This window comes from Leptopilina heterotoma, unplaced genomic scaffold (genome assembly GCF_015476425.1).
Source record: "Leptopilina heterotoma isolate Lh14 unplaced genomic scaffold, ASM1547642v1 Lhet_52, whole genome shotgun sequence".
NCBI lineage: Eukaryota > Metazoa > Arthropoda > Insecta > Hymenoptera > Figitidae > Leptopilina > Leptopilina heterotoma.
The window spans coordinates 4,545,574-4,571,089 of NW_025111114.1; the positions used below are offsets into that span (position 1 = coordinate 4,545,574).

Sequence of the window (25,516 nt, forward strand, 5' to 3'; positions counted from 1 at the left end):
TCCTAATTGTTTCGAAGAATATTTAAATTCTTTCGAGGAATTTAATTCAAATTTCACTGAAAATAATTGAATTCTTCTAAAGAATTTTGAAATACTTTTTAAAAATAATTAAATTGTTTCGAAGAAAATTAAAATTCTTTGGGGAATTTAATTAAAATTGTATTATAAATAAATAAATAATTTTTTTACTTGAAAATTCATTTGTTTATTTTTCTAACTAATATTAGATCATAATTTTTATAACAAAATTCACCAATTTTTAAGAAAAATAAAAATTAAAAAAGGGTCAAAATATTTTATGACCCTCACAAAAAATTACTTTAAAAATAATTTTGCGAAATATTTAAATTATTTTCTTGATATAGTTAAAAATATCGGTGTTTCCTCCCCTTAAACGAGATTAAATTTGATTTACATCGAATTATTTAATAATAAGAGAATGAGAGAATTTTTATTAGCTAATATTCGAAGTGTAAAAAAATACTTATCTTTATAATTATTGTACATAATTTCAGTAGTTAAATAAGTCTTTCATTTCGAAAAAATTTTATTTTAGCTACATAAGGTAAATAATTGAATAAATATTTTATACTAAGTATAAATTTATGACTGTTAATAATTAATAAATATTAAAATTTGAAAATTTAGGCTAAATTCACATTTTTTTCGTAACGATTATAGTTTCCCAACCCTGACATAGTTGTGAACCTGCCTTTTTGTTGAAGGCGCGCTATTTAAATGAACCGAACCTAAAAAATTATTCTTTAACCCTTTTAACCCTCGTGAAATAATAATGTATTATTTTTTTGAAAATATATGAAATATATGAATAATTTTCTGTAATAAAATAAGGCGGAATATAAAAATAATCTAGAATTTAAACTCTCGAAATGTCAAGTTCCTTTTTTGAAGGACTTGAGAGTAAAAGTCAAATGAATGCTTATTTATTTTATGTGAAATAAACCTTAGAAACAAATCTTATATATATTTGATATATTCGGAATTCTAAATGTTCTAAATTATCAGACAACAAAATTTAAAGAAGAAAAAAAGAAAGAAAAATTATTTTACATCTTTTACACATATTTATAGCTTGTGTGTGAGTGCAATTCAGTTTTCAAAATGGCGGCGAAGAGCGGTGGCTCCGTTGACTGGTCGTCAATTATTAAGCCAATTTTATCTGCATCTTATGGTTCATTCAACAAAAATGAGATTATTGACCTTGTTAAAGCAATTGTCAAAAGGTAGGTCCTAATTTTATTGCAAAACAATATGGAAATACACGTGAAAAATAAAGAAAATTAACCGCCTGCTAAAGGTGACAGTACAGAAATGGATGCTCGTTAAACTTGACTGGAGAGACGTATATTTATCGATCTATTTAACGTTTAATTTTTCAGTGAATCAGAATTTTCAAATCACGATGAATCCCATGAGGCCTTTTATACGTCTTTTGCTGCTTTAATTGCTGATTACATCAGTGGTTACGCGAATTCATGTAAGTTTTTTTACCCAATGACCTGAACGTTGTGTGTGTCTCTTCACTATTCGTATAACTTATTGTATACGTATACATTATCATATTTAGAAAAAAAAGTTGATAAAACTATTTGCAAAATCAATTATTATTGTTTAGAGAAATTATATTATAAAATTGAATTTTTTGACTCATTATTTTTGTTTTTAGTTTATAATAATCATAGTTTTAAAAAATTACGAACATTTAAATTTGATTGATCGTTCTTTGTTAATTTTATACATATACATACACCTAAATAAGCGACATCTTGCAAAAGTTGAAAAGTAGTAAATTTATTATGGTTTATGTTTATATTTTGAGTGTCACCTTGATCAACTATTTCTACTCGTCATGTATAGATATAATAAATTTAGACAAGAAATTATTTTCCGCAACTTAAAAAAAAGGGAGGGGGAGATTTAGTTTTTTTAAATTTAAATTCTTTTGCTTTACGAAAAACAAAATATGACTAATTTTTTCCATTAAGAATAGTGATATTCTGGAAATATATAGATAAACTAGCAAATTATGCAAATTAGAAAATTTTTTATTTTTAATGTATGAATTTTTAAATAATTTCAAATTCCAACTTAAAAAAATGCAATTATTAACTACCTAATTTACTAATTAATAATTGTTTATTAATTTCAAAAATATTAATAAAATTTTTCTTAAGAATTCAATTATTTTCGTAAATAATAACATTCTTCGTAAGAATTCAATTATTTTTATAAATAGTAAAATATTTGCCAAAAATCAATTATTCAAATTTTAATAACATTTCACGAACTAATACAATTCAATTTTTTTCTTAATTGGTTATAAAATTCTTCAAAAGAATTAAATTATTTTCTAAAATTTTTATAAATTCTTCCAAAAAATTCAATTACATTTATAAATAGTAACATTCTTCGTAAGAATTCAATTATTTTTATAAATTGTAAAATATTTGCAAAAATTCAATTAATTTTAAACAAAATTTTAATAACATTTCACGAACGAATACAATTATTTTCTAAAAAATTTTAAGAAAGAATTCAATTTTTTTTCTTAATTCGTTATAAAATTTTTCAAAAGAATTCAATTATTTTCTAAAATTTTATGAAAATTCAATAATTTAATGTTTAATTTCAGTTATTAATAAACTCGATTATTTTAAAAACTTGAAGGAAATTGTTTTCAAAATTTTTAATTAAAATTATTAAAGAAACTCCATTATTTAAAAAAAATTCAATGAATTTAAACAAAAAGAATTTAATTAAAATTTTTAAAAATTTTAATAAAATTCTTCACGAGAATTTAATTATTTTTGTAAATAATAAAATTCTTCGAAGGAATTCTATTATCAAATTTTTTTTAAAAATTCTTTGCCACATTTCGATGATTTTCAATACATTAATTTTAAAATTGAAAATATTTACTAAGAAACATTATTAACTGCGAACAGATAACCGATATACAACGATTATTTAAATATAGATTTTAGTCATTTTTTTATTTTTAGAACTTTCATGAAAAATTGATAGTTTAAATTTAATTTCTGTCAATTTAATTTAATTTTAAAAAATTAATTTGAGGAAAATTCTGTTTCAGTATCGAAAAATCAAATTCCACTTGTTTGGCAAGCATGCAAAATTCTATTGGTCTACTTAGTGGGAAAATTGCCCCAAAATCAAACCCAACCTGGCGATGGATCGTCAACGATTTTAACAACGAAACAATTGCTTCTTGCAATTCGTTCACTTTGTGTTGGACAGTCACTTCTCGTAAAAACAGAAGAAGTTGCTCTAGTCACAATTCTGAGAAATGCAAAATTACCATCATCAGCAACAACATCAACAACAACAACAGCAACAGGTACAACAACGCCATTATCGACAAATGGCGAGAAAGAATCAAATCAACAACACATCAAGGAAGCAAAGAGAAGTCGAAGCGATTTGTCGAGCAATATTCTTGAACAATTAACAATGCCTCTTCAAGAATTTATTCCTTCATTATCGGCGAGAATTGATGTTACCTCCGATGGAACGAAACTACCTGAGAATGTTTCCAACGAACAAGCCTCAGACATAAAGGTATTTTTTTCTTCTTCTTCTTAAATGACTTTAGGAGGTATTTTAATATTAAAATATGTTCCTAAAGTTCTGAACGTTCAAATGAAGGAAATTTATGAATTTTATTTATTTCTTCTTCAAATTAAATTTTTATTACAATAATTTTGCGACACTGTCAAAAAAATTAATCTTCACTTTTTTTACGATTAGCTACTATTTGGATACTTTTTTAAAAATTTTGTCTCTAAAAACTAAATTTCTTTGAAAATCTAGACTATAAATCCTCTAATAGTTGAAATAATAAAAATTATTTTGAAAAATTTTAATTAAATTCTTCTTTAATTAAATTCAAATTTTTTTTATAAAATTCTTTGAAACTATTCTATTATTTTCCAAAAATTTTTGGAAATTTCTTTGCAAGAATGCAATTATTATCACAAGTAATGAAATTCTTCGCTGAAATTCAAATAATTAAAAAAAAAAAAAATTAATAGAATTCTTCGTAAAAATTCGATCAGAATTATAAAATTTTTACGCAGGAATTCAATTATTTACAAAAATTTTAATTTCCTTTGCAAATTTTACTGAAAATAGTTGAATTCTTCTAAAGAATTTTAAAACAATTTTTGAAAATAATTTAATTGTTTCCAAGAAAACAAAAATTTTTTAGGGGAATTTAGTTAAAATTGTATTAAAAGTAATTGAATTCTATGATAAAAATTGTATCTAAATTTTTGAAAATAATTGAATTTTTATAAATTAAAAGTGTTGGCAAAATTATAATTATTTTTAGTTAAAATTTTAGATTATAATTGAATATTGAAAGCGTGTATTTTTAAAAATAATTGAATTTTCAAAAAGTTTCAAATTAAAATCGTTGAAAATTTGAATTTTTCATACTTTTAATTAAAAATTTGTGGAATAAATTTTTTTCAAAAAGTTTAGTGGAATTTTTTTTTAATTATTTGAAGTTTTTAATTTATAATAAATTTAATTAAACAATGATCGAATAATCGAAATTTCGTAAAATTAAATTGTAAATAAAAGGATTTAAAAAATTCTCAAAGAACTTTTACATAAATTTTAATAAAATTTCACGAAAGAGTTCAATTATTTTCTAAAATTTTAATAAATCCTTCTAAACAATTCAATTATTTTTTTAAATAGTAAAATCTTTACAAAAATTTAATGATTTTTTTTTTAAAACAATAAATTTTAATTGATCTCCTCAGAAGAATTGATTTTTTAAACAAATTTTTAACACATTTCGAAAGAATTCAATTATTTTTATAAAAGTAAAATTCTTCTCAAGAATCCAATTAATATTATAAATAGTAAAATTCTTTGCAGGAATTCAATTATTTTCGAAACAACTTTAATTGAATTTCTCGAAAAAATTGTATTATTTTCAAATATTTCTATACAATTCTTTGCAACAATTCGATGATTTTCAATACATTAATTTTAAAATTGAAAATATTTGAAAAGAAAAATTATAAAAAAGTTAAGAAACAAAAAAGCAAACAACAACTAAAACTTTAAACTGCGAACAGATTACCGGAGCATGCACTTTATTATTATTAATAATAATATTTAATTTTGAGAGTAATTGAATATTAATTTTCCTTGCAGATGATGTTCACGGCGAATAATATAGGAACTCTCCAAAATATCAGCGCTGGAGACACATTATTAGACATGTGTACAAATCTTCCGCATTTGTCACGCTACAGTCGGAAGTATCAAACTTTTTTAAATCGTAAAAGTTTCTGCCTCCCTTCAAATCATTCAGAAGCGCATACAATACGTTACAGTCTTCATTCAGTTGTGAATGATATAAATATCGTTCACAGTGTTGTATCATTGCCGATTCTCGAGCCATTGACACCAGTGAAATTAGAGAAATTATCACTACTCACAATGTCGTGTCTCTATTGTTCAATTGCAAATGCAACAGCGTCGAGTATCGTTGGCATAACGAATGCAGTGTCACCGAAATGTAGTACAAATCAAGCTGGCCAAGCAACTGGCAATCAAAGTGGTAAAAGTGCCGAGGAGGAATACGATACATTAGCAATAAATGTTGTGGAGAGAAGTTTAGAAATATTCAGTCTAGTCTCAAATATAATAAAATACAGTACACGAGCCGGTGGTCATATTCTGCAGAATCATCTTTTGATTGGAGTTTGGCTTCTTGTTGCCGGGTTGCAGGCGCAATTGTCAGTGAGTAGTGTGAGTGCGGTGGATAAGAGTAAGGAGGAGAAGGGAAAATCGCCGAGTAAGGCTAGAGATGGAACTGGGAGGATAAATTTGATGAAAGTACAACAGGGTTTTGGTGTATTGTCAGTGGCGTTGGCGTCACATGCGTTGACATTGATGAGCGCACTTTTGGAGGATGTTTCCGTGGAGGCGGGTCCGAATCGTCCGCCAACACCGGAACCGGCGCCTTTGGATATTCTCGCGACAGTGACGGCATTGCAGAGGGCGGCGACATTTTTCCAAGCGGCGCCTCTTAATCATCTGCTTTTCTACTTGGCAACGATAAGTTACAGGAAAGCTTGCACCTTAAAGCGAGTGCAGAAACATTCCCTCGAGGGCGACACATTGAGTCAATCGGACTCGACCACGTACTACGAGGATTTGTTGAGTTGCTCGGAGAATTCGGCCGACGAGGAAGAAGACAGTGAACCGATTTTGGGACTTTGGTTCGAGGAGACTTTGGCACCTTCAGACAGTCAGTCGAGTAATGCCTCGAAGGAGACGAATAATGAGCCGACTGTCGAGAGAGCGACCACTGCGATTGTTCCCGATAATCGTGAACCACACGGATATATTTCACTGGCAACGCAGATATTTCAATTTATGAATCAACATTTACTGGGAAGTCGGAGTATTTACGTGAGGGAATATGTCATGAATGGATTGGTTGAACAGCAAATGGTTATTCTGGCGGCTATCATAAGGGATTTGGATCATGAGGCTGCGAGAACGGAAACGGGAACTATATCTGTTTTTTATGGCGCAACACTCGGAGCGATGTATTCGGAATTCTCCCAAGCGCTCAGTTTGTACACACATAATTTACTGACGAGAAATACATTGAGTGAAACTCTGCAAAATACGCTTCTGCAACATTTGGGAGTTAGTCCCTGGGCGACGGAAAATGCGAATAGTTCCTCTTGGCCCCTGCAAGTTTATCCGAGGACACTCAGTGTTCTCGCTCAGGTATTTATTAATTATTACATTATTTATTAATCTCTCTTATTTAAATCATTTATTAATTTAATATTTATTTAATTTATAATTAAAGAAAAAGTAAAAAATTAAACTAAATTCTTTCTTTGGCAGATACTTTTACTAAAACCACAACTCGAAAAGGAAGCAGCGTGCATAAGTATTTGGCACCGATTAGTCACGACAATGGTAGAAAATGTTTGCAATTCACCAGCGAATTCTGATGCTGAAAATGAAGGTATAAAAAACTATATTATTCTAAAATGCAGAAATCTAATTTCACTTAAATATTTCAAAGTTCATTCAATTTTAAAAGAATTGCGTTTACAATTTTCATAAGTAGATGAATAGGGAAATTTTATAAAATTTCAAATTTTCCATGAATTTCATTAGAAATTTTAAAGATTACTTAGGTTTTTAAAAATTTTAATATTTCAAATTCTTCTGAAATTTGTTTAATTTTTTAATATATATTTAATTAATAATTAAAAAGAGTGGATTTATAGACGAATTTTACTTGAAAACACTAAAAAAATTTAATTTTGGAAAAATTATAAATGATTGCAGCAATTTTGCATAAATTCAATTATTTTCAAAACTAATCAAATTCTTTTCCAAAATCCAATTATTTTTAAAATTTTTAATAAAATTCTTGACAAAAATCAATTTAAAAAAAATTTTTAATAACATTTTTAGCAAAATCATATGAATTCTATTATTTACAAATTTTTTTATAAATTTCTTCGCAATAATTTAATTATTTTCAATAAATAATAAATTTTTTTACAGGGTTTGAATTATTTTCATAAATAATAAAATTCTTTTTATGAATTTAAATATTTTTTTATAAATAAAACTCATCGCAGAATTTCAATTATTTTTAATATAATACAATTTTTTTTAGTTAAAAAGCATTTTAGTTAAAATTTTATATAATAATTGAATATTAAAAGCATTATAGCATGGATTTTTAGAAATAATTGAATTTTGGTAAAGGAATTACAGTTTTTACTTTTTAAATATTTTTTTATTCAAAAAATTAATTTTAATATTCAAATATAATTTGAATGAAAAATACTTTAATATTGTTGCAGATTTGAATGTGGAACATGCGCAACTTGTTTTGTTTCTCTTTCATTCTCTGAATTTAATGCAAAAGAAATCTGTTTTGCTCGTAACGGGAAGTGGCGCAGTTCGATGCAGCGAAGCTGTCAAAACTCCCATGAAAGATTCACAAATTCTTCATCTATCGCGCTTGTTACTTCTACTGGAGTATATGATGAAACACCTTTATGATGCTCCGTCTTCTCTACTCGAACAGGTAATATATTATTTTCCTATTGATCAATAAGAAAAAAAAACTAAAAAAAGAAAGAATGCATTTAGATTTTGAAGAGTACGATTTTAATAATCGAAAATCGAAGAAATCGAAGTGCAATAAAAAGTTGCTGATGTAAACAGAGACATCAGGGCCGCCAGATTTTAAGTATCATCTGAGTGGTAGTATACGTCTCGTACATTTTTATTATATTTACAAAAATTTTCATAAAATTCATCGTTAGAATTCAATTATTTTCAGCACAATTTAAAAAAAATTTTCAGTTATTTTCAAAAATTGGAATAACATTATCAGACGAATTGAATTATTTACAAAAAATTTTAATAAAATTTAATAATTAAATGTTTAATAACTATTATTAATCAACGCGACTATTTTACAAACTTGAAAGAAATTCTTTGTAAAGTTCAATTACCTACTTTCAAAATTTTCAATAAAAATTATAAAAAAAACTATTATTTTAAAAAAAAATTAAAGAAATTCCGCAAAACAATTCAATTAATTTCATAAATTTTAATATAATTCTTCGTAAAAATTCAATTACTTTCAAAATAATTTTATTACAACTTCTCGAAAGAATTCAATTGTTTTAAATAAATTAGAATAAAATTCTACACAAGAATTAAATTATTTTCAATTTAATTATAATAATATTCGTCGAAAAAAATTTGCAGGAATTTAATTTTTTTTTTCAAATTAATTTTAATAAAATTTCTCGAAACAATTCAATTTATTTCAAAATTTGATTCAAAAAGTATGGAAAGTTCGTAAATTGCACGATATAATTTGGATAATTTTAGAGAAATTACAAATGATTGCAGAAATTCAATTATTTTCAAAAGTAATAAAATTCTTCGCCGAAATTCAATTCTTTTTAAACATTTTAATAAAATTTTTTCGCAATATTTCAATTATTTTCATAAATGAAAAAATTCTTCTCAGGAATTTAATTATTTTTGAAAATTTTAATAAAATTCTTAGAAACTATTCAATTATTTTAATAAATCATCAAATTCGTCGCAGGATTTCAATTTATTTCAATACAATTTGAATAAAATTTCTTTAAAAAATTCAATTAGTTTCAAAAAGTTTAATATTATTCTTTACTGAAATGAAATAATATTTAATGTAATTTTGGTGAAATTAGTAGAAAAAATTTGAAAAATTCAATTATTTTCACACAATAATGCAAGAAATCAATTAATTTCAATAAAAATTTCAATTGAATTCCTCGAAAGAATTTAATTATTTTTTTTTTATTTCCATAAAATTCTTTAAAACAAAACAATTATTTTCAAATCTTGTTATAAAATTTCGCTGGAGAATTTAATTATTTTCAGAAATTTTAATATAATTCGTGACAAGAATTCAATTTTTTGAATAAATAATAAAATTCTTCGTAAAAATTCAATTATTTTAAAAAATAACAAAAATTTTTCACAGAAATTCAATTCTTTTTAAACATTTTCATAAAATTTTTCTCAATAATTCAATTATTTTCATAAATAATACAATTAATCTAAGGAATTCAATTAATTTTAAAAATTTTAATAAAATTCTTCGCAAGGATTCAATTATTTTCAGAAATTATAGAATTCATCGCAGGATTTCAATTATTTTTAATACAATTTTACAGGAATTGCTCAGAAAATGTAATTATTCTTAAAAATTTTAATTTAATTCCTCGAAAAAATCGATTTATTTAAAAAAATGTTTTTTTGAATTCTTTGGAAAAATTTAATTATGTACAAAAATAACAAAAGTTTTCACAGAAATTCAATTCTTTTCAAACATTTTAATAAAATTTTTTCGCAATTCAATTATTTTTATTAATGAACAAATTCTTCTAAGGAATTAAATTATTTTTGGAAATTTTAATCAAATTCTTAGCAACTTAATTATTTTGATAAATCATAAAATTTATCGCAGGTTTTCAATTATTTTCAATACAATTTTAATCGAATTTCTCGAAAAATGTAATTATTCTTAAAAATTTTATTACAATTCCTTGATGGAATTTAATTATTTGAAAATTTGTTGATAACGATTCTTTATGGGAATTGAATTTTAAGAAACATTCAATTATTCAATAAATTATTTATTTGCATTTTATTTGCATTTAAATAATTGAATTCTAGTAGAATTTTCGAATAATAATTGATTTAAAAATTAATTTCAGTTAAAATTTTAGATAATAATTGAATATCAAAAGCAATATAGCTTGAAATTTTTAAAAACAATTTAATTTTTGAAATTAATTTTTTTGAAAAAGTTGAATTGAATTTTTTTTAATATTATTTTAAGTTTCTTGTTTCTAATATTTATTTAATTGAAGAATTTACGAATAATTGAAATTTCGTAAAATTGAATATTGTAAAGAAATTGATTTGAAAATTGTCAAAGAACTTTTTCGATAATTATTAAAAAGAATCGATTTATAGAAGAATTTTCGTTAAAAATTCTTGAAAATAATAATTGAATTAATTTGTAGTTTTAAGTAAAATGTTCTATTATTTGACTTGGTCTGGTTATATTTTTTTCAGTAATTGGTCCGTAATTTTTTATTTTTGTTCCGTAAAGTTCGTATTTTTAAATACTTTCACTTGTTCCAGTCCTGATTTAATTATTTTTAGAGTGAATTAAAATTAAATTAAAATTAAGGGAAAATAAAATGAAATTTTTCTGGCAAAATCTGATTTAGAATCAAAAAAAGTTTTATTCTGATTGTATATTTAGAATCCAAAATATTTTATTGATTTTTAATTAAAAAAATTAATTAATTAATTTTTTCTTTAAAAAAAATTCACTTTTTAATATTCTATTTACAGGTGCAATGGAATCTTTTATCGGGAACGAGTTTAGTGTGCGACGCAAAAGAAGGGAATAAACAGGCATCAAGAATTTACACACCATGGAAGGAGATTGAAGACAATTACAAAAAGTTCACACCACAAGATGAATTATCAATAAAACCGAAATTCTACAATTTAACAATTGCCGATCTTAATAATCAAGATACACCGAAACTCGATGGTTTGGCCTGTAATTTTGTCCTCGGCACATCGGACAAAATGAAATATCCCCTTCTTGTCGATGCATTAATTGATATTCTCAATATTATCAATCAAACCAGTATTCCAAGAAAGCAATCGCCAGATGCAAAGGATAAAATGACATTCACCGGTCTATGTGCAACGCAATATTGTTTTTCCATTTGTTGGCGATTACTTCTCATGCTACCACCATCGACAGCCTATATGGACGAATTGGCATTGGGCGAGGAAATTCCCTCAACTCCAATGCTTCTTTATTCATTAATCTGGGGACCGAGGGCCGCTTGTAAAGCATTCACCGGCTGGATGAAGGATTGTCTCGTCAAACAAGGAATGTACACACAATATGCGGAAAATTTATTAAAAACAATTTCGTCAACAGTCACATCATTGAAATATGACGTTACACTCGCTAAAAATGCGATAAAAGCCTTAATACCAGAAGTGAAGGAGGAGAAAATATTACCAAAGAATTCCCTACCGAAATTGAGTTCCCTGACAATATTGTCGGCAGTAATTGGCAAATTACAAGTTATTATGGACGAAAGTCTGTATAAAACATCGAATGACAATATTGAGCAATCGAAAAATCAATCACAAGAGTCAATAACTTCGAATATTAATAAAATGCTAATAGACATTTTACCTCATGTGTTAAAATTAACGAGATCAGTGATTTTAGCATGTAAATCGAGTGTTTTGTATCAAGCTCAAGAAGCTTCGGATCAATGTAAATATAATGCGAGAGATTTTTCCGTTCTTGACATTATCATCGCAATGGATGGAATAACATCAATGACTGGTTGGTCACTCGAAACTTCGATGGTGAATCTACTTTCAAGCAATGTTCGCTCGGCTCTCGATAAATGGAAATCTATAAATGCGGCCCACATTCCTTGGAATACGTACGTCAACGATATTATACCAGCTGAAAGCTATATTCTAGCCACGATAAATCATCATATTAACCCCCTCTCTGAATTTGGGACATTTTCCATAAATTCCTCGCTGAAAAATCTACTCTACTCGCTCGTGAATTTTATAATGGAGTATGTTAATCCGATCTCGGGTTTGGAAATATCGGAAATCTCCCAAATTCGCGAAGAGGCGATCGATATACTGATACCGTTGACAATCGATGCGCGAACTGATTATGTTCAAGAGATGGCATCGAAGACTTTGGGGAAAATACTCGGCGATACGGACAGTGAACCTAGACAGTTACGAGTTCATCTCTTCATTCTTTCGTATACTTACGATTTGATTATCGATTACACGAGTAATAGTGAGGAGGCAATCAATATAACGATCGACGAGAAAATATTGACCAACTATATCAAGTACTGGGAGTATTTGCTTGATAAACCGGTTGGTTATAAGGCTCTCGCAGAATTCTTTGCTCCGGATACAAATCGGAAGTTGATGTCAATATTGCTGTCGATTGCCTCGCCACTGGCTTCGCAACAATTTGGAACGCATGTTTTGCATTTTTTCAATAAATTATTCAAGACTGCGGAGAAAGTGAATGATGGATCTTTGGATCGATTGTGTAGTTCGGTGGCGAATTTATCGACGGTCGAGAATGAGAAATTGCAAACTTGGTTGAGACATGTGATACTTGGGGAGAGGAAGGAGCGAAAGGAGGAGGGGACGGAAACTTGGCAGAATATTCTCGTGGATGGAAAGGTGAATCAGAATAATCATTATCAAGCGCTGGAGGAAAATAATCAGCTGTTACAGTCGTTGACGAATTATATCGTCAAGGAGAATAGTGGAAATAATGTATCCGTGACGATGCTCCAGGCGTTGATTCCCTTGGGCTATCATATTCTGTCGAGTGTCGAGGGTGTTAGCTTCACGGATTTGATGCAAGTGATGTCGACCCTAGCGGATGTGGGGACCGATAAAGGTCATAAGTTATTATTCAAGGCGGCGACCGGATGGATTGAGGTCTGTAAACAGCAGTTGATGAGCGATCCACAACTTGAGAAACCATCGGGTTATATTGAGGCGGGTTGTTGTGTTTTGAACTACATTGCGGATGTGGTTTCCGCCGTTTGTCCGCAGAATTATTCGCAGGACAGGGCGACGAGTCCGCCTTGGGAGGGAGCGACGCCGGTGAATGATGTGAATGACAGTGATTGGAATGAGGAGTTGGTGCATGAGGACGATGACAGTGCGGCGGAGGATTCGGACGAGGATAGTCTTTGTAATAAACTTTGTACTTTCACGATAACTCAGAAGGAGTTTATGAATCAGCATTGGTATCACTGTCATGATTGTAATATGGTGGATGGAGTGGGGGTTTGTACGGTTTGTGCTCGGGTTTGTCACAGGGGACACGATGTTACCTATGCGAAGTATGGGAATTTTTTCTGTGACTGTGGAGCTAAGGACGATGCCTCGTGTCAGGCTTTGATGAAACGAAGTCCACAGAGTTCGGAGCATCAGATTGTGGGGAATAATATTGCCTATGGGACGGGGAATTCGGACACTACGCATTTGACGAGTAGTTTACGGAGGAGAGCGTCGAGTCCGATTCACGAGAAGAGTGAGCGATCGAGTAAGGATAGGCAGAAATTGTCAGCACTTTCGAAGCAACTGGAGGGATCGAAGGACTGGATTTTGGCGCAATTGTGGTCTAGTGAATTGATATCGTCGTTGGTGGAGTTGACCAGTAATTTGGTGCCGGCTGTTGAGGCGTCTTGTCGAAAACATTCGGCTGTTGGCTGCCACTCTAGGGGTCAGTTGGCGCTGAGACAACTTCATCTGTTGGATAAGAAATTCGAGCATACGGATCAGTTGATGCTGCCTACGTTGGGCTCCCAGGAGGGGGCTTTTGAGAATGTGAGGATGAACTACTCGGGCGATCAGGGGCAGACGATTAGACAATTACTCTCGGCGCATATGATCAGGAGAGTCGCCATGTGTTGCCTCTCGTCCCCCCATGGCAAACGACAGCATCTCGCCGTTTCACACGAGAAGGGAAAGATCACGGTTCTACAATTGAGTACTTTACTAAAACAGGCCGATTCGTCGAAAAGAAAATTAACCCTCACTCGTTTGGCCTCAGCGCCGATTCCATTTACAGTTTTGTCAATAACCGGAAATCAGTGGAACGAGGACTTTCTGGCGGTGTGCGGACTCAAGGACTGTCATGTCCTGACTTTCAACAGTTCGGGAACTGTCAGTGATCACTTGGTACTGCATCCGCATCTAGAGACCGGAAACTTCATCATCAAGGCCTTGTGGCTCCCAGGCTCGCAGACCCAACTGGCCCTTGTCACCGCGGACTTTGTCAAAATCTACGATCTCAGCAAAGACGCTCTAAGTCCTCAGTACTACTTCCTGGTTCCAACGGGGAAAATTCGTGACTGTACTTTCATTCACGCGGAAGATGGAATGTTCCACCTGCTGCTAATGTCCTCAGCCGGTTATATCTACAGTCAAGCGATGGACGAAGAGAGTCTCGCAAAGCACGGACCATTTTACGTCACAAACACGCTCGATATCTATCACCCAGAAATTAAGGACAACGGTCAAGTGGGAGGCGGCGGTGTCTCGATCTACTACTCCCACGCTTTGCAACTTCTCTTCTTCAGTTACGCCTGCGGCAAGAGTTTCATCGCCCCGTTAAAATACATGAATCTCGAGATAAATATCGTCTTCATGATCAATCTAGCGAACAAAACCAACGGCAACAAATCAAATAACAATCAACCCCAACCACTTTGTCAATGGAGTGAAATTGCCAATCATCCCGGTTTGGTCTGCTCCGTTCTCCAAAGCAGTAATAATCCCGTGATTCTGATGATCAAACCCGAAACAATAATGATACAGGAAATTAAGGTTGTGCCGGCAAAGGCGAAAATAATGGATATTGTCGCGATTAGACACTCGAGTTCAAATGCGGAGCATAGAACAACGTTGATTTTGCTCTGTGAGGATGGAAGTTTGAGAGTTTATATGGCGGCGATGGATCAGACGGGATTTTGGATGTCGCCGAATGTTCAACCGGTGGGAACAATTGCCACCATTAAGCAGACGAAAAAGAAGAAGGCGATGAAAACGGGAAAACCATCGGGATCGGTCGTATTTCCGGTTGATTTCTTCGAACACTGTCAATCGATGAATGACGTTGAATTCGGTGGAAATGACTTGCTGCAGATTTATAATGTGGCACAAATTAAACATCGATTGAATACCACTGGGATGTATGTTGCATCGACGAGACAACTTGGTTTTAATGTTGAGGTCAATAATAATGATCCCACTCTAGTCATGACGGGATTTAGAGTTCAATTGGGAAATCAGGATATTCAACGGGCACCTCTCTTTGTTGAAGTAAGACTTGAATTTTTTACTTTCCTTCTTTTTATAAAACTAGCAAAACTAGCGCGTAAACAGAATTCAATTATTTTTAATATACAATTTTATATAAATTCTCCTAAAGAATTTTAATTTTCTTGGAAATAATTTAATTTGCAGAAATTTTTGTCAAGAATTCAATTATTTTCAAAATTTTTTTTTTAATTTTTTAGAAGAATTCAATTATTTTCAGTGAAATTTGAATTAAATTCCTCGAAAGAATTTAAATTTTCTCCGAAACAATTAGAATTACAAAAAGTAATAATTAATAAAAATAATTTATTATTTCTTAAAAGAATTTTATGAAAATTTTTGAAAATATTTACATTTTTCGAGAAATTCATTTAAAATTATTTTAAAAATAATTGAAATCCTGTAAATGATTTTATTACTTATGAAAATAATTGAATCCTTGCAACGAATTTTATTAAATTCTTTAAAAATAATATTTAATTTAAAAATAATAATAAAAATAATAGATTTATAGAAGAGTTTTAGTTAAAAATACAAAAAAAAAAAAATTGAATTTTGGAGAAGTTACAAATGATTACAGAAATTCAATTATTTTCAATTAACTGTCATAAATAAGAAAAATCTTATAGAAATTCAATTATTCTTTACAGATTTTTTATAAATTTCTTGTCAATAATTCAAGTATTTAAGAAAAATAAAATTTTTACAGGATTAAATTATTTTTAATGCAATTTTAATCGAATTTCTAGAAAAATGAAATTATTCTTAAAAATTATATTAAAATTCGTCAAAAGCATTTAATATTTAAAATTTTTTTAATAAAATTCTTTATTAAAATTCAATTTTTTGAGAAACATTCAATTATTCAATAAATTATTTATTTTCGTATTTAAATAATTGAAAATTCGTAGAATTTTCGAATAAAAATTTATTTAAAAATAAATTTCCGTTAAAATTTTTAATAATAATAATTGAATATTAAAAGAGTGAATTTTTATAAATAATTGAATTTTGAAAAGGTTTCATAATTTTAATTATTAATTTTATAGAAATAATTTTTTTTAAACTATTTGAAGTTTTTATTTTCTAATATATATTTAATTGAAGAATTTCCTAATAATAGAAATTTCGTAAAATTGAATTGTAAACAAATGGATTTAAAAATTCTCAAAGAACTTTTTCAAAAATTATCAAAAATAATTGATTTAAAGAAGACTTTTAGTTGGAAATTCCAGAAAATAATTGAATTGAAATTTAATTGAATTGAAATTTAATTTAATTGAATTTGAATTCCTTTGGAAAAATAATAATGATTACATATTTATTTAAAAAGGAAATTGATGTTTTCGAATAATTTTACAATTAAAAAAAATTTGTAAATAAATGTAATAGAACATTCTTTGACTGTCTAATTATTTTTAGAGTGAATCAGAATATTCTTTATAGTCAGGGAAAAAGTCAAAATGTTGTCCGGAATTCGGGCAAAACGCAAGGAAAAATAAAATAAAATTTTTGTTATTTTCATCTTTTTTTCACTTTTACAAAATTGATTTTCGACACTCTTGATACTAATATTGAAAGTAAATTGCAGATTTTCGGCAGAAGTGTCAGAATAATGCTGACGCGAAGCAGATGGTTCGATATTCCTTTAACAAGAGAGGAAAGCTTGCAAGCGGATAAAAAATTAGTCATTACTTTTGGTCCATCGCAAGATGCCGAGGGCGTCATTATGGTCGATTCAATTAAAGTGTAAGTTTTCTTTTTTACATGAAAGAAAAAATGTGTCACTTACCGGTGAAAGGGCAATTTTTTTTGCCCTTTCACCGGTAAGTGACACATCGCCGGAAAGGACACAATTTTTCATTATAAACATACTGAGAAAATTTGTCACTAAAATTTATTGCAAATTAAATTTAGATATGGAAAAACGAAAGATGCCTTTGGTTGGCCAGAAGAACCGGAGGAAATTACCGCTGGACAATCGACATCGGCTCCTGCTGCAACTGGAGCACCTGTCAATAATGAAAATGAAAGTACACTTGTCTCTCCAGTGACACTAACATCTATTGACAAGTGAGTAAAATTATTTGTCATTTAAAAAAGAATCTCGAATTTTAATTCAATTTCTCTGAATCACTTTTTCGTTTGCATGATTTTCTACTATATTTTTCGTTTAATCCACGGCCCTTTATTCTGTATTCTTCGAAAAAAAAAACGTGTACACAAAATTTATAATTTTTATTTTTATAATAATGCATCAGACCTGTGAAGGATGATTCTGTAAATATTGAAAGGTAAGAAGAAGAAGTCACTCCTCCCGTAGTGCAACTTCTTTTCTAAAACGTGTTTACATTTTTGGCCTTATAAATATGGAAATATTTTTTATAGTTTATTAATTTATTTTTAAATAGAAATTACAAATTCCATTTTTGTATTATTCTTATTATTATTATTATATTGTAATTTATTATTATAGTTATTTATCTATTATTAGTCTATTGTTAGTTAATAATTATTGTTAGTAATTAATTATTAGATAGTTATTAATAATTGTTAGTTATTAATTGTTAGTGATTAATTATTCTGAGTAATTAAGTATTAGTCATTAATTATTGTTAGCAGTAATTATTTACTGTAATGAATCTAATACGATTTTTAATATTAATAATGTAATTTCTTCAATTTTAGGATGACGTCTAGTATCTTGCAAGTTCTAGTTTCCTCCTTCACTCTCTCTTCCAGTGATGAAAATAAATCCTCATTAAAATCAACAGCAATTGAAGTTGCCTCTAATCTTTTGACACTACCAATTCCACAACAAGTTCAAGTGCACACAACTTCGCTTCTAGCTGCTCTACACAATTCAAAATTATCCTATCACTCTCACAAGGTAAATTCTAATAGAAAAATAATATATTTTCAATAAAATAATAAATAGAATATAAAACGATAAATAGAAGAGCAATTTTTAATTTTTGAAAAATAAATTTTAATAATTCAATAACTTGATAAAAATAATAATTTAAATGTTTTTTATTATAATATAAATATTTTTTTAACAATATTTTCTATAACAATAATTGAAATAATTTACAAGTTATTTGAAATTTTGACATATTTGAAAATTATTTTAATCTGCTTTTCATTATTTCAGGATCAAGTACTTCTGTCGCATGTTCTCGATTCATTGAGTTCAATGCAAAAAATAAATGATCCACGTGACATTGATGCGGAGAATTTTTACCGACTTGTTCTTATTGTTCGAAATATTGCCGTTGCTCGTCCTGGTAATTTAGCCAAGTTTGCCGATCAGCATTCTGCTAAATCAATCGATATATCGAGTAGTAAGTACAGTGTTTAACAAAGTTAATTAATTAATAGTTTAGTTAGTTAATAATTAATATTAATAGATTTAATTGATTTAATGGGAAATGTTCTCCTCTTCCAGTTCCCGTTTTCGAAAAGGATCGTCTTGATTCACAATCGACGACTGATAAGAATCAACATTTGGTGGTGCAATTAATGGACGTTTTGTGGTCACTTTATGCTGCGTATCCAAAAAATATGGCCCTGGCGCCAGTTGTGGTGCCAGGTTTGACTCACACAGAGGCAACAATTCACGCGATTGTTGAAATAATTCACGCCTTTACAACCTGCGACATTGAGGGTAACACGCCATTGGCAGCGAAGCTTTATCTTCAATTATTATTATCCTCGGACACGAGTATCAGCTTTAGTGCAAAGCAAGCAATCATTCGTGTTTTGAGACCCAGATATAAACGTCGACGTGTTTTTATACCGAGTCCTCCACATTGCAGTACTCCAGGTAATTTCTTCCACAAATTATTCATCAGTATTTATTTTTCTATTTATTCATCATTAATAATTCTTTATTATTTATTTCTTTATTCATCTCTTAATTAATTAATTAAGGGTATCCGAGAAAAATTGACCCCAAAAAGTGTCCTGATTAATTTTTTTTTTCATAATAGATGAAAAGATAAATAATTTAATTATTCACCTAAACGAAAGTGTATAAATAATAGAGTTGAAATTATCGATTGATAATATTTAAATTATAAAGGTGCGCCGATGGAAACAGAGGAAAAACGAGAAATTTCGGTGCAATCGTCTCAAGATTCAGCGGACGTTGAACAGCAATATGAAGTTGAAGCAAATGATCCAATGGCGTTGAGTGGTAACGATGATAATCGAGCATCGGGAGGCCGAGCGGGAAATCATCCTCTGGAAGCGCTTCTTGGTCCTGGAGGATTTCCACAATTGTTGGATATGCCACCGGCTGACGACGATGAAGTAATGGTTGAATTGGCAATTGCCCTCAGTCTACAGGATCAGCAAAGAGCTGGTAACAGTCAAGTTCCTCAGCAAGGCTTTCCACAGGGTCTTGCCAATATTCCCGGACTTCAGGGTTTGGAGAATTTAAATGGACCCGAATTAGATCGAATTCAAGCGTTGGCCGTTCAGGGTCTTTCGCAGGCTGTCGAGAGATTGAATGTCGCCGTCTTGGTGAGATTCACAAATTATTATTATTTCTTTTATTCTTTTATTATTTATTATTTTTTAAATTAAATATGTAAATTAAACCTATATGTTATTTTAACCTATAATTTTTGAAATAATTTTTCTTTTTAAATGTTTTCAATTTTAAAATAATGTACTGAAAATCATTGAATTCTTGCAAAGTATTATTTATTAAAAAATTTGAAAATAATTGAAGTCATTTCAAGAATTTTATCAACATTTTTTCCAATAATTGAATTCTTTCGAAAAAATGTAATTAAAATTGTATTGAAAATAATTTAATTCTTGGCAAGATTTTTATTAAAATTCTTTAAAATAATTGTATTGTTTTGAAGAATTTATTTCAATTTTCTTGAAAATAAAGGAGTTTTTAAAAATATTTTTTACTGAAAATTTTAAAAGTAATTGAGTTTTCTGAAGATTTTCTTTTCATTTTTTTAAATAATCGTGTTTATTATTAATTGTAATTAATAAATTTCCTATTAAATTATGTTACAGTTTTTCATAACAAATTAAATATTTTTAAACTATTTTATTAGAGTTTTTGTAAAGAATTACATTTGTTTTTAAGAATTTCATTAAATTTCGTAAAAATAATGAAATTTGTTTAAATAATTTTAATTGAAAATTTTGAATATAATTGGAATTTACAAAGAATTTATTATTATTATTATTATTATTATTTTTATTATTATTATATTATTATATATTATTATTATTATTATTATTATTATTTTTATTTATTTATTTATTATTTATTTATTTATTTATTTTATTTTATTTTATTTTTTTTTTTTTTCAGAATTGTTGAAAATAATTGAATTTTTATTAAAACTCTTAAAAATAATTGAATTTAAATAATATTTTTAAAAAATTGTATTCTTTCAAGAAATTTTATTATAATTGTATTGGAAATAACTGAATTTCTCAGAAGAATTTTATTATTTACAAAAATAATTGAATACTTGACAAGAATTTCATCAGAATTCTTTCGAGAAATTTTATTATAATTTTATTGGAAATAATTGAATTTCTCAGAAAAATTTTTTTATTTACAAAAATAATTGAATTCTTGGCAAGAATTTTACAATTTTTAAAAATAATTGAATTCTTGACAAGAATTTCATCAGAATTCTTTCGAGAAATTTTATGATAATTTTATTGGAAATAATTGAATTTCTCAGAATAATTTTTTTATTTACAAAAATAATTGAATTCTTGGCAAGAATTTTACAATTTATAAAAATAATTGAATTGTTTAGAAGAATTTTGTCAGAATTGTTGAAAATAATTGAATTTAAATAATATTTTTAAAAATAATTGTATTCTTTCGAGAAATTTTATTAAAATTGTATTGAAAATAATTGAATTTCTTTGAAGAATTTTATTATTTATGTTAATATTTTAATTCTTGCGAAGAATTTTTTTATTAAAAAAATAATTGAATTCTTGACATGACTTGTACAATTTATAAAAATAATTGAATTCTTGACAAGAATTTCATCAGAATTACAATTGAAAACAAATGAATTTTTTTTAAAACTCTTGAAAATAATTAAATTTAAATAATATTTATAAAAATCATTGTATTCTTTTCAGAAATTTTATTATACATAATTTTATTGGAGATAATTGAATTTTTCAGAGGAATTTTATTATTTACAAAAATAATTGAATTCTTGACAGGAATTTTACAATTTATAAAAATAATTGAATAATTCTTATTCAGAATAATTCAATTCTGAATTTTATCAGAATTGTTGAAAATAATTAAATTCCTTTGAAGAATTTTATTATTTCTGTTAATATTTTAATTCTTGCAAAGTATTTTCTTATTTATCAAAATAATTTAAATCCTTACGAAGAATTTTACAATTCATAAAAATAATTCAATTGCTTCGAAGAATTTTATCTGAATTTTTGAAAATAATAAACTTTTTGAAGAAATTTTATTAAAAATTTTGAAAACATTGATTTTTTAAAAAGAATTTTATCAAAATTGTGGAAAATAATTGAATTTATATTAAAATTCTTAAAAAATAATTGCATTTAAATAATAATTTTAAAAGGAATTATATTATTTCGAGAAATTTTATTAAAATTGTATTGAAAATAATTGAATTGTTCTAAAAAATATTATTATTTATGAGCATAATGAAATTCTTGCGAAAAATTTTATTAACATTTTTGAATAATAATAAACAAGAATATTTAATATTATGTACTTAATAAGTAAATTCCTTAAATTTTGAATCTATAATTATTCAAAAATTTATGTTTATTCTTGAAAATATAAAGATTTTTAATTTACAAAATAATAATAAATAGAGTACCGCGTTCCGCGGTTATCGTTTGCTAGTTTTTAAAATAAATTCTTTTTGAGTAATAAATTTTACGAGACCTTTATAAATTGTTTTTCTAACTCTTTTTGTTTGTTCGTAACTTCAGGGTCAAGAAGGAAGTCATTATTCGGACACAACAGCTTCTGCTGGAGGCTCGGACGATGAGGGTTCAACGGCTGCAACTGACGGCAGTACTTTAAGAACTTCGCCAGCCGAACAAGTGCGTTATATTTTTTATATTTTTTATTTATTTTTTAAATTATGTAAATGCGTTTTTTTAATACTTTTCTTTATTTCGAAAAAAGGGGGGAAGTGGTGGCAGTAAAGGAAGTGAAAGCGGTGGAAGCGATTCAGGTGGCAGTGCAGTTGACAGCATCACTGGCGAACACAACGTTTCCGGAAGAAGTTCCGCCTACGGTGACAACGCTCCCGAAAGTATACCTTCAATGAATATCGGTCAGCCTTCACGTTCTGAAAATAGTTCCGTCGGTGCTGCGACTGCTTTCAGCGTTAGTTGAAATTTTTAAATCTGTTTAATTTTTATTAACATTCGACTAACAAAAAGAGAAAAAAAGACAAAATTAATTATATTAATTCTAATTATAAAGAATATTTTTTTACGAAATTTGTTTTATATTTCAGGCTACGGAACAGGAACAAGAACAGGAACAGGAGCAGGAACAAGTATTGGAACAAGATACGGATAATGTCGGTGAAAATACAATGAATCTTCACGATATCAGACTTTTGCTACTTGATAAATTGATGCAATTTATTCCCGATTTGACAAATGTCTCTGGCGTGTTAGCAATTCCATTTATGCAGGTATTGTTCTTCGTTTATAATTAAAAGTTTAATTTTCAGTGATCATACAGCTCGAAATTTGTAATTGAATATTTATTAATAAATTTTTGTATTTTTTTCGCAGGTAATTTTGATGTTAACTTCCGATCTCGATGGTATGGACGAAAGAGATAAAACGTGCGTTGAACGACTATTGCAAATTTTGGTGAAAGAATTGGAAATGGAAAATCCCGATACAAGTGACATTTGCCAAAGAAGCAATAAGAGAGAAGTTCATCTTGTAATTATGCGACTGCTGAGTGAGTAATTTAATTATTCTACCTTTTTTTGGAATAAATAATAGCTTGTAATCCAATACTTTAATTTTGTTTTTAAATAATTTAATATTGAAATTGTTTCGAAAAAAGGTACCTAATAAGAGTTCCTTTCTTCAGAACGCGTCAGAAATGCAGGCTTCGCACTCATCTACTAAAACCTATTATTTACTACTTTTTTTACGTTATGCTACTATTTTGGAAATTTTTACAGTTTCAGTCACTAAAATCTACTATTTCTGTTTTTTTTTAGAATTTCCACTACTTTAAATTCGCTAATACTAGAAAACAAAAAAACTATTTTCAAAAATTATTATCAAAGTTTTTAAAATGATTCAATTTATATTAAAAAAATATTCAAATTCAATTATTTTCAATATCTAGTATTTTCATAAAATTTATCAAAAGAATTCATTATTTAAAAAAAAATTGATAAAATTCATCATTCAAAATTCAATTATTTTCATTGTAAATAATAAAATTTTCACAGGAATTCAATTACTTTCACTAATAATAACAATTTCATGAAAATTAAATTAAAAAAAAATGTTTGATAAAATTCTCACCAAGAATTAAATTATTTTCAAAAATAATAAAAGTCATCGAAGAATTTCAATTATTTTTAATACTATTTTAAATTAATTAATCAAAAAGTTCAATTATTTTCACAAATATTTTCACAAATTCATAATAGAATTTCAATTATTATTAATACAATTTTATAGGAATTTCTCAAAAATGTAATTATTTTTAAAAATTTAATTTCAATTCCTGGACAAATTCAATTATTTTAAAAAATGTTTTTTAATCTTCTTTTGAAAAATTCAATTAATTACAAAAATATTAGAATTTTTCACAGGAATTCAATTATTTACAAATATTTTAATAAATTTGTTCGAAAGAAATCAATTATTTTACATACAATTTTTTAAAAAATTTTTTGAAATAATTCAATTATTCTTTTAAATTTTAATAAAATTCTTCCTAAGAATTCAATTATTTACATAAATAATTCTTCTAAAGAATTCAATTATGTCGATAAATAACAAAATTATTCCTAAAAATTAAATTATTTTGAGACATTTCAATAAAATTCTTTTTAAACATTTTAATAAAATTTTTCTCAGGAATTTAATTATTTTTGAAAAGTTTAATAAAATTCTTTGCAACTATTCAATTATTTTCATAGATAATAAAATAAATTTCATAGATAATAGCAGAATTTCAATCATTTTTAATACAATTTTATAGGAATTGCTCAAAAAATGTAATTATTTTTAAAAATTTAATTTCAATTCCTGAACAAAATCAATTATTTAAAAAAATGTTTTTTAACCTCATTTGAAGAATTTAATTATTTTCAAAAATAATTCTTACAAAGAATTCAATTATGTCGATAAATAACAAAATTATTCCCGAAAACTCAATTATTTTTAGGCATTTTAATAAAATTCTTTAAATTAATTCAATTCCATTGAATATAGTTTTAATAAAATTCTGCGTTGAATTGAATTATTTTCATAAATTATAAAATTCTCAGTAATTTAATTATTTTTGAAAATTTTCATAAAATTCTTTGCAACTATTCAATTATTTTCATAAATAATAAAATTTATTGCAGGATTTCAATTATTTTGAATACAATTTTAATTAAATTTTTTTGAAATAATTTAATTATTCTTTTAGATTTGAATAAAATTCTTCCCAAGATTTGAATTATGTACCTACATAAGTAATTCTTCGAAAGAATTCAATTATTTCTATAAATAACAAAATTATTCCCAAAAATTCAATTATTTTGAGGCAAGAATTCAATTTTTTCTATAAATAACAAAATTATTCCCGAAAATTCAATTATTTTGAGTCAAGAATTCAATTATTTTCATAAATAATAAATTGCTTTTTAGAAATTCAATTATTTTCAGAAAAAAGTTAATAAAATACCACACAGACATTCAATTATTGTTAACA

General features: G+C 27.2%; 1 protein-coding gene and 1 non-coding gene across 2 annotated transcripts in view; both read left to right on the forward strand.

Moving 5' to 3' along the window:
- The first annotated feature begins 1,107 nt into the window (after positions 1–1,107).
- The window catches only part of LOC122508048 (E3 ubiquitin-protein ligase UBR4), a 43,029-nt gene continuing 18,620 nt past the window's right edge, over positions 1,108–25,516 (forward strand). Inside the window, exons 1-17 of the mRNA XM_043621122.1 lie at positions 1,108–1,244; positions 1,401–1,498; positions 3,113–3,597; positions 5,209–6,801; positions 6,925–7,048; positions 7,905–8,131; positions 10,978–15,546; positions 17,135–17,292; positions 17,461–17,616; positions 18,232–18,433; positions 18,698–18,887; positions 18,992–19,369; positions 19,628–20,070; positions 22,534–22,647; positions 22,733–22,936; positions 23,070–23,252; positions 23,356–23,530. Of these exons, the coding sequence (XP_043477057.1) occupies positions 1,123–1,244; positions 1,401–1,498; positions 3,113–3,597; positions 5,209–6,801; positions 6,925–7,048; positions 7,905–8,131; positions 10,978–15,546; positions 17,135–17,292; positions 17,461–17,616; positions 18,232–18,433; positions 18,698–18,887; positions 18,992–19,369; positions 19,628–20,070; positions 22,534–22,647; positions 22,733–22,936; positions 23,070–23,252; positions 23,356–23,530 (9,421 nt within the window). The 5' untranslated portion in view covers positions 1,108–1,122. The remainder of the gene's footprint in view (positions 1,245–1,400; positions 1,499–3,112; positions 3,598–5,208; positions 6,802–6,924; positions 7,049–7,904; positions 8,132–10,977; positions 15,547–17,134; positions 17,293–17,460; positions 17,617–18,231; positions 18,434–18,697; positions 18,888–18,991; positions 19,370–19,627; positions 20,071–22,533; positions 22,648–22,732; positions 22,937–23,069; positions 23,253–23,355; positions 23,531–25,516) is intronic.
- LOC122508129 lies at positions 8,187–8,332 on the forward strand. The gene has a single exon (XR_006302195.1). It is a non-coding gene; the product is annotated as a small nucleolar RNA U109 (small nucleolar RNA).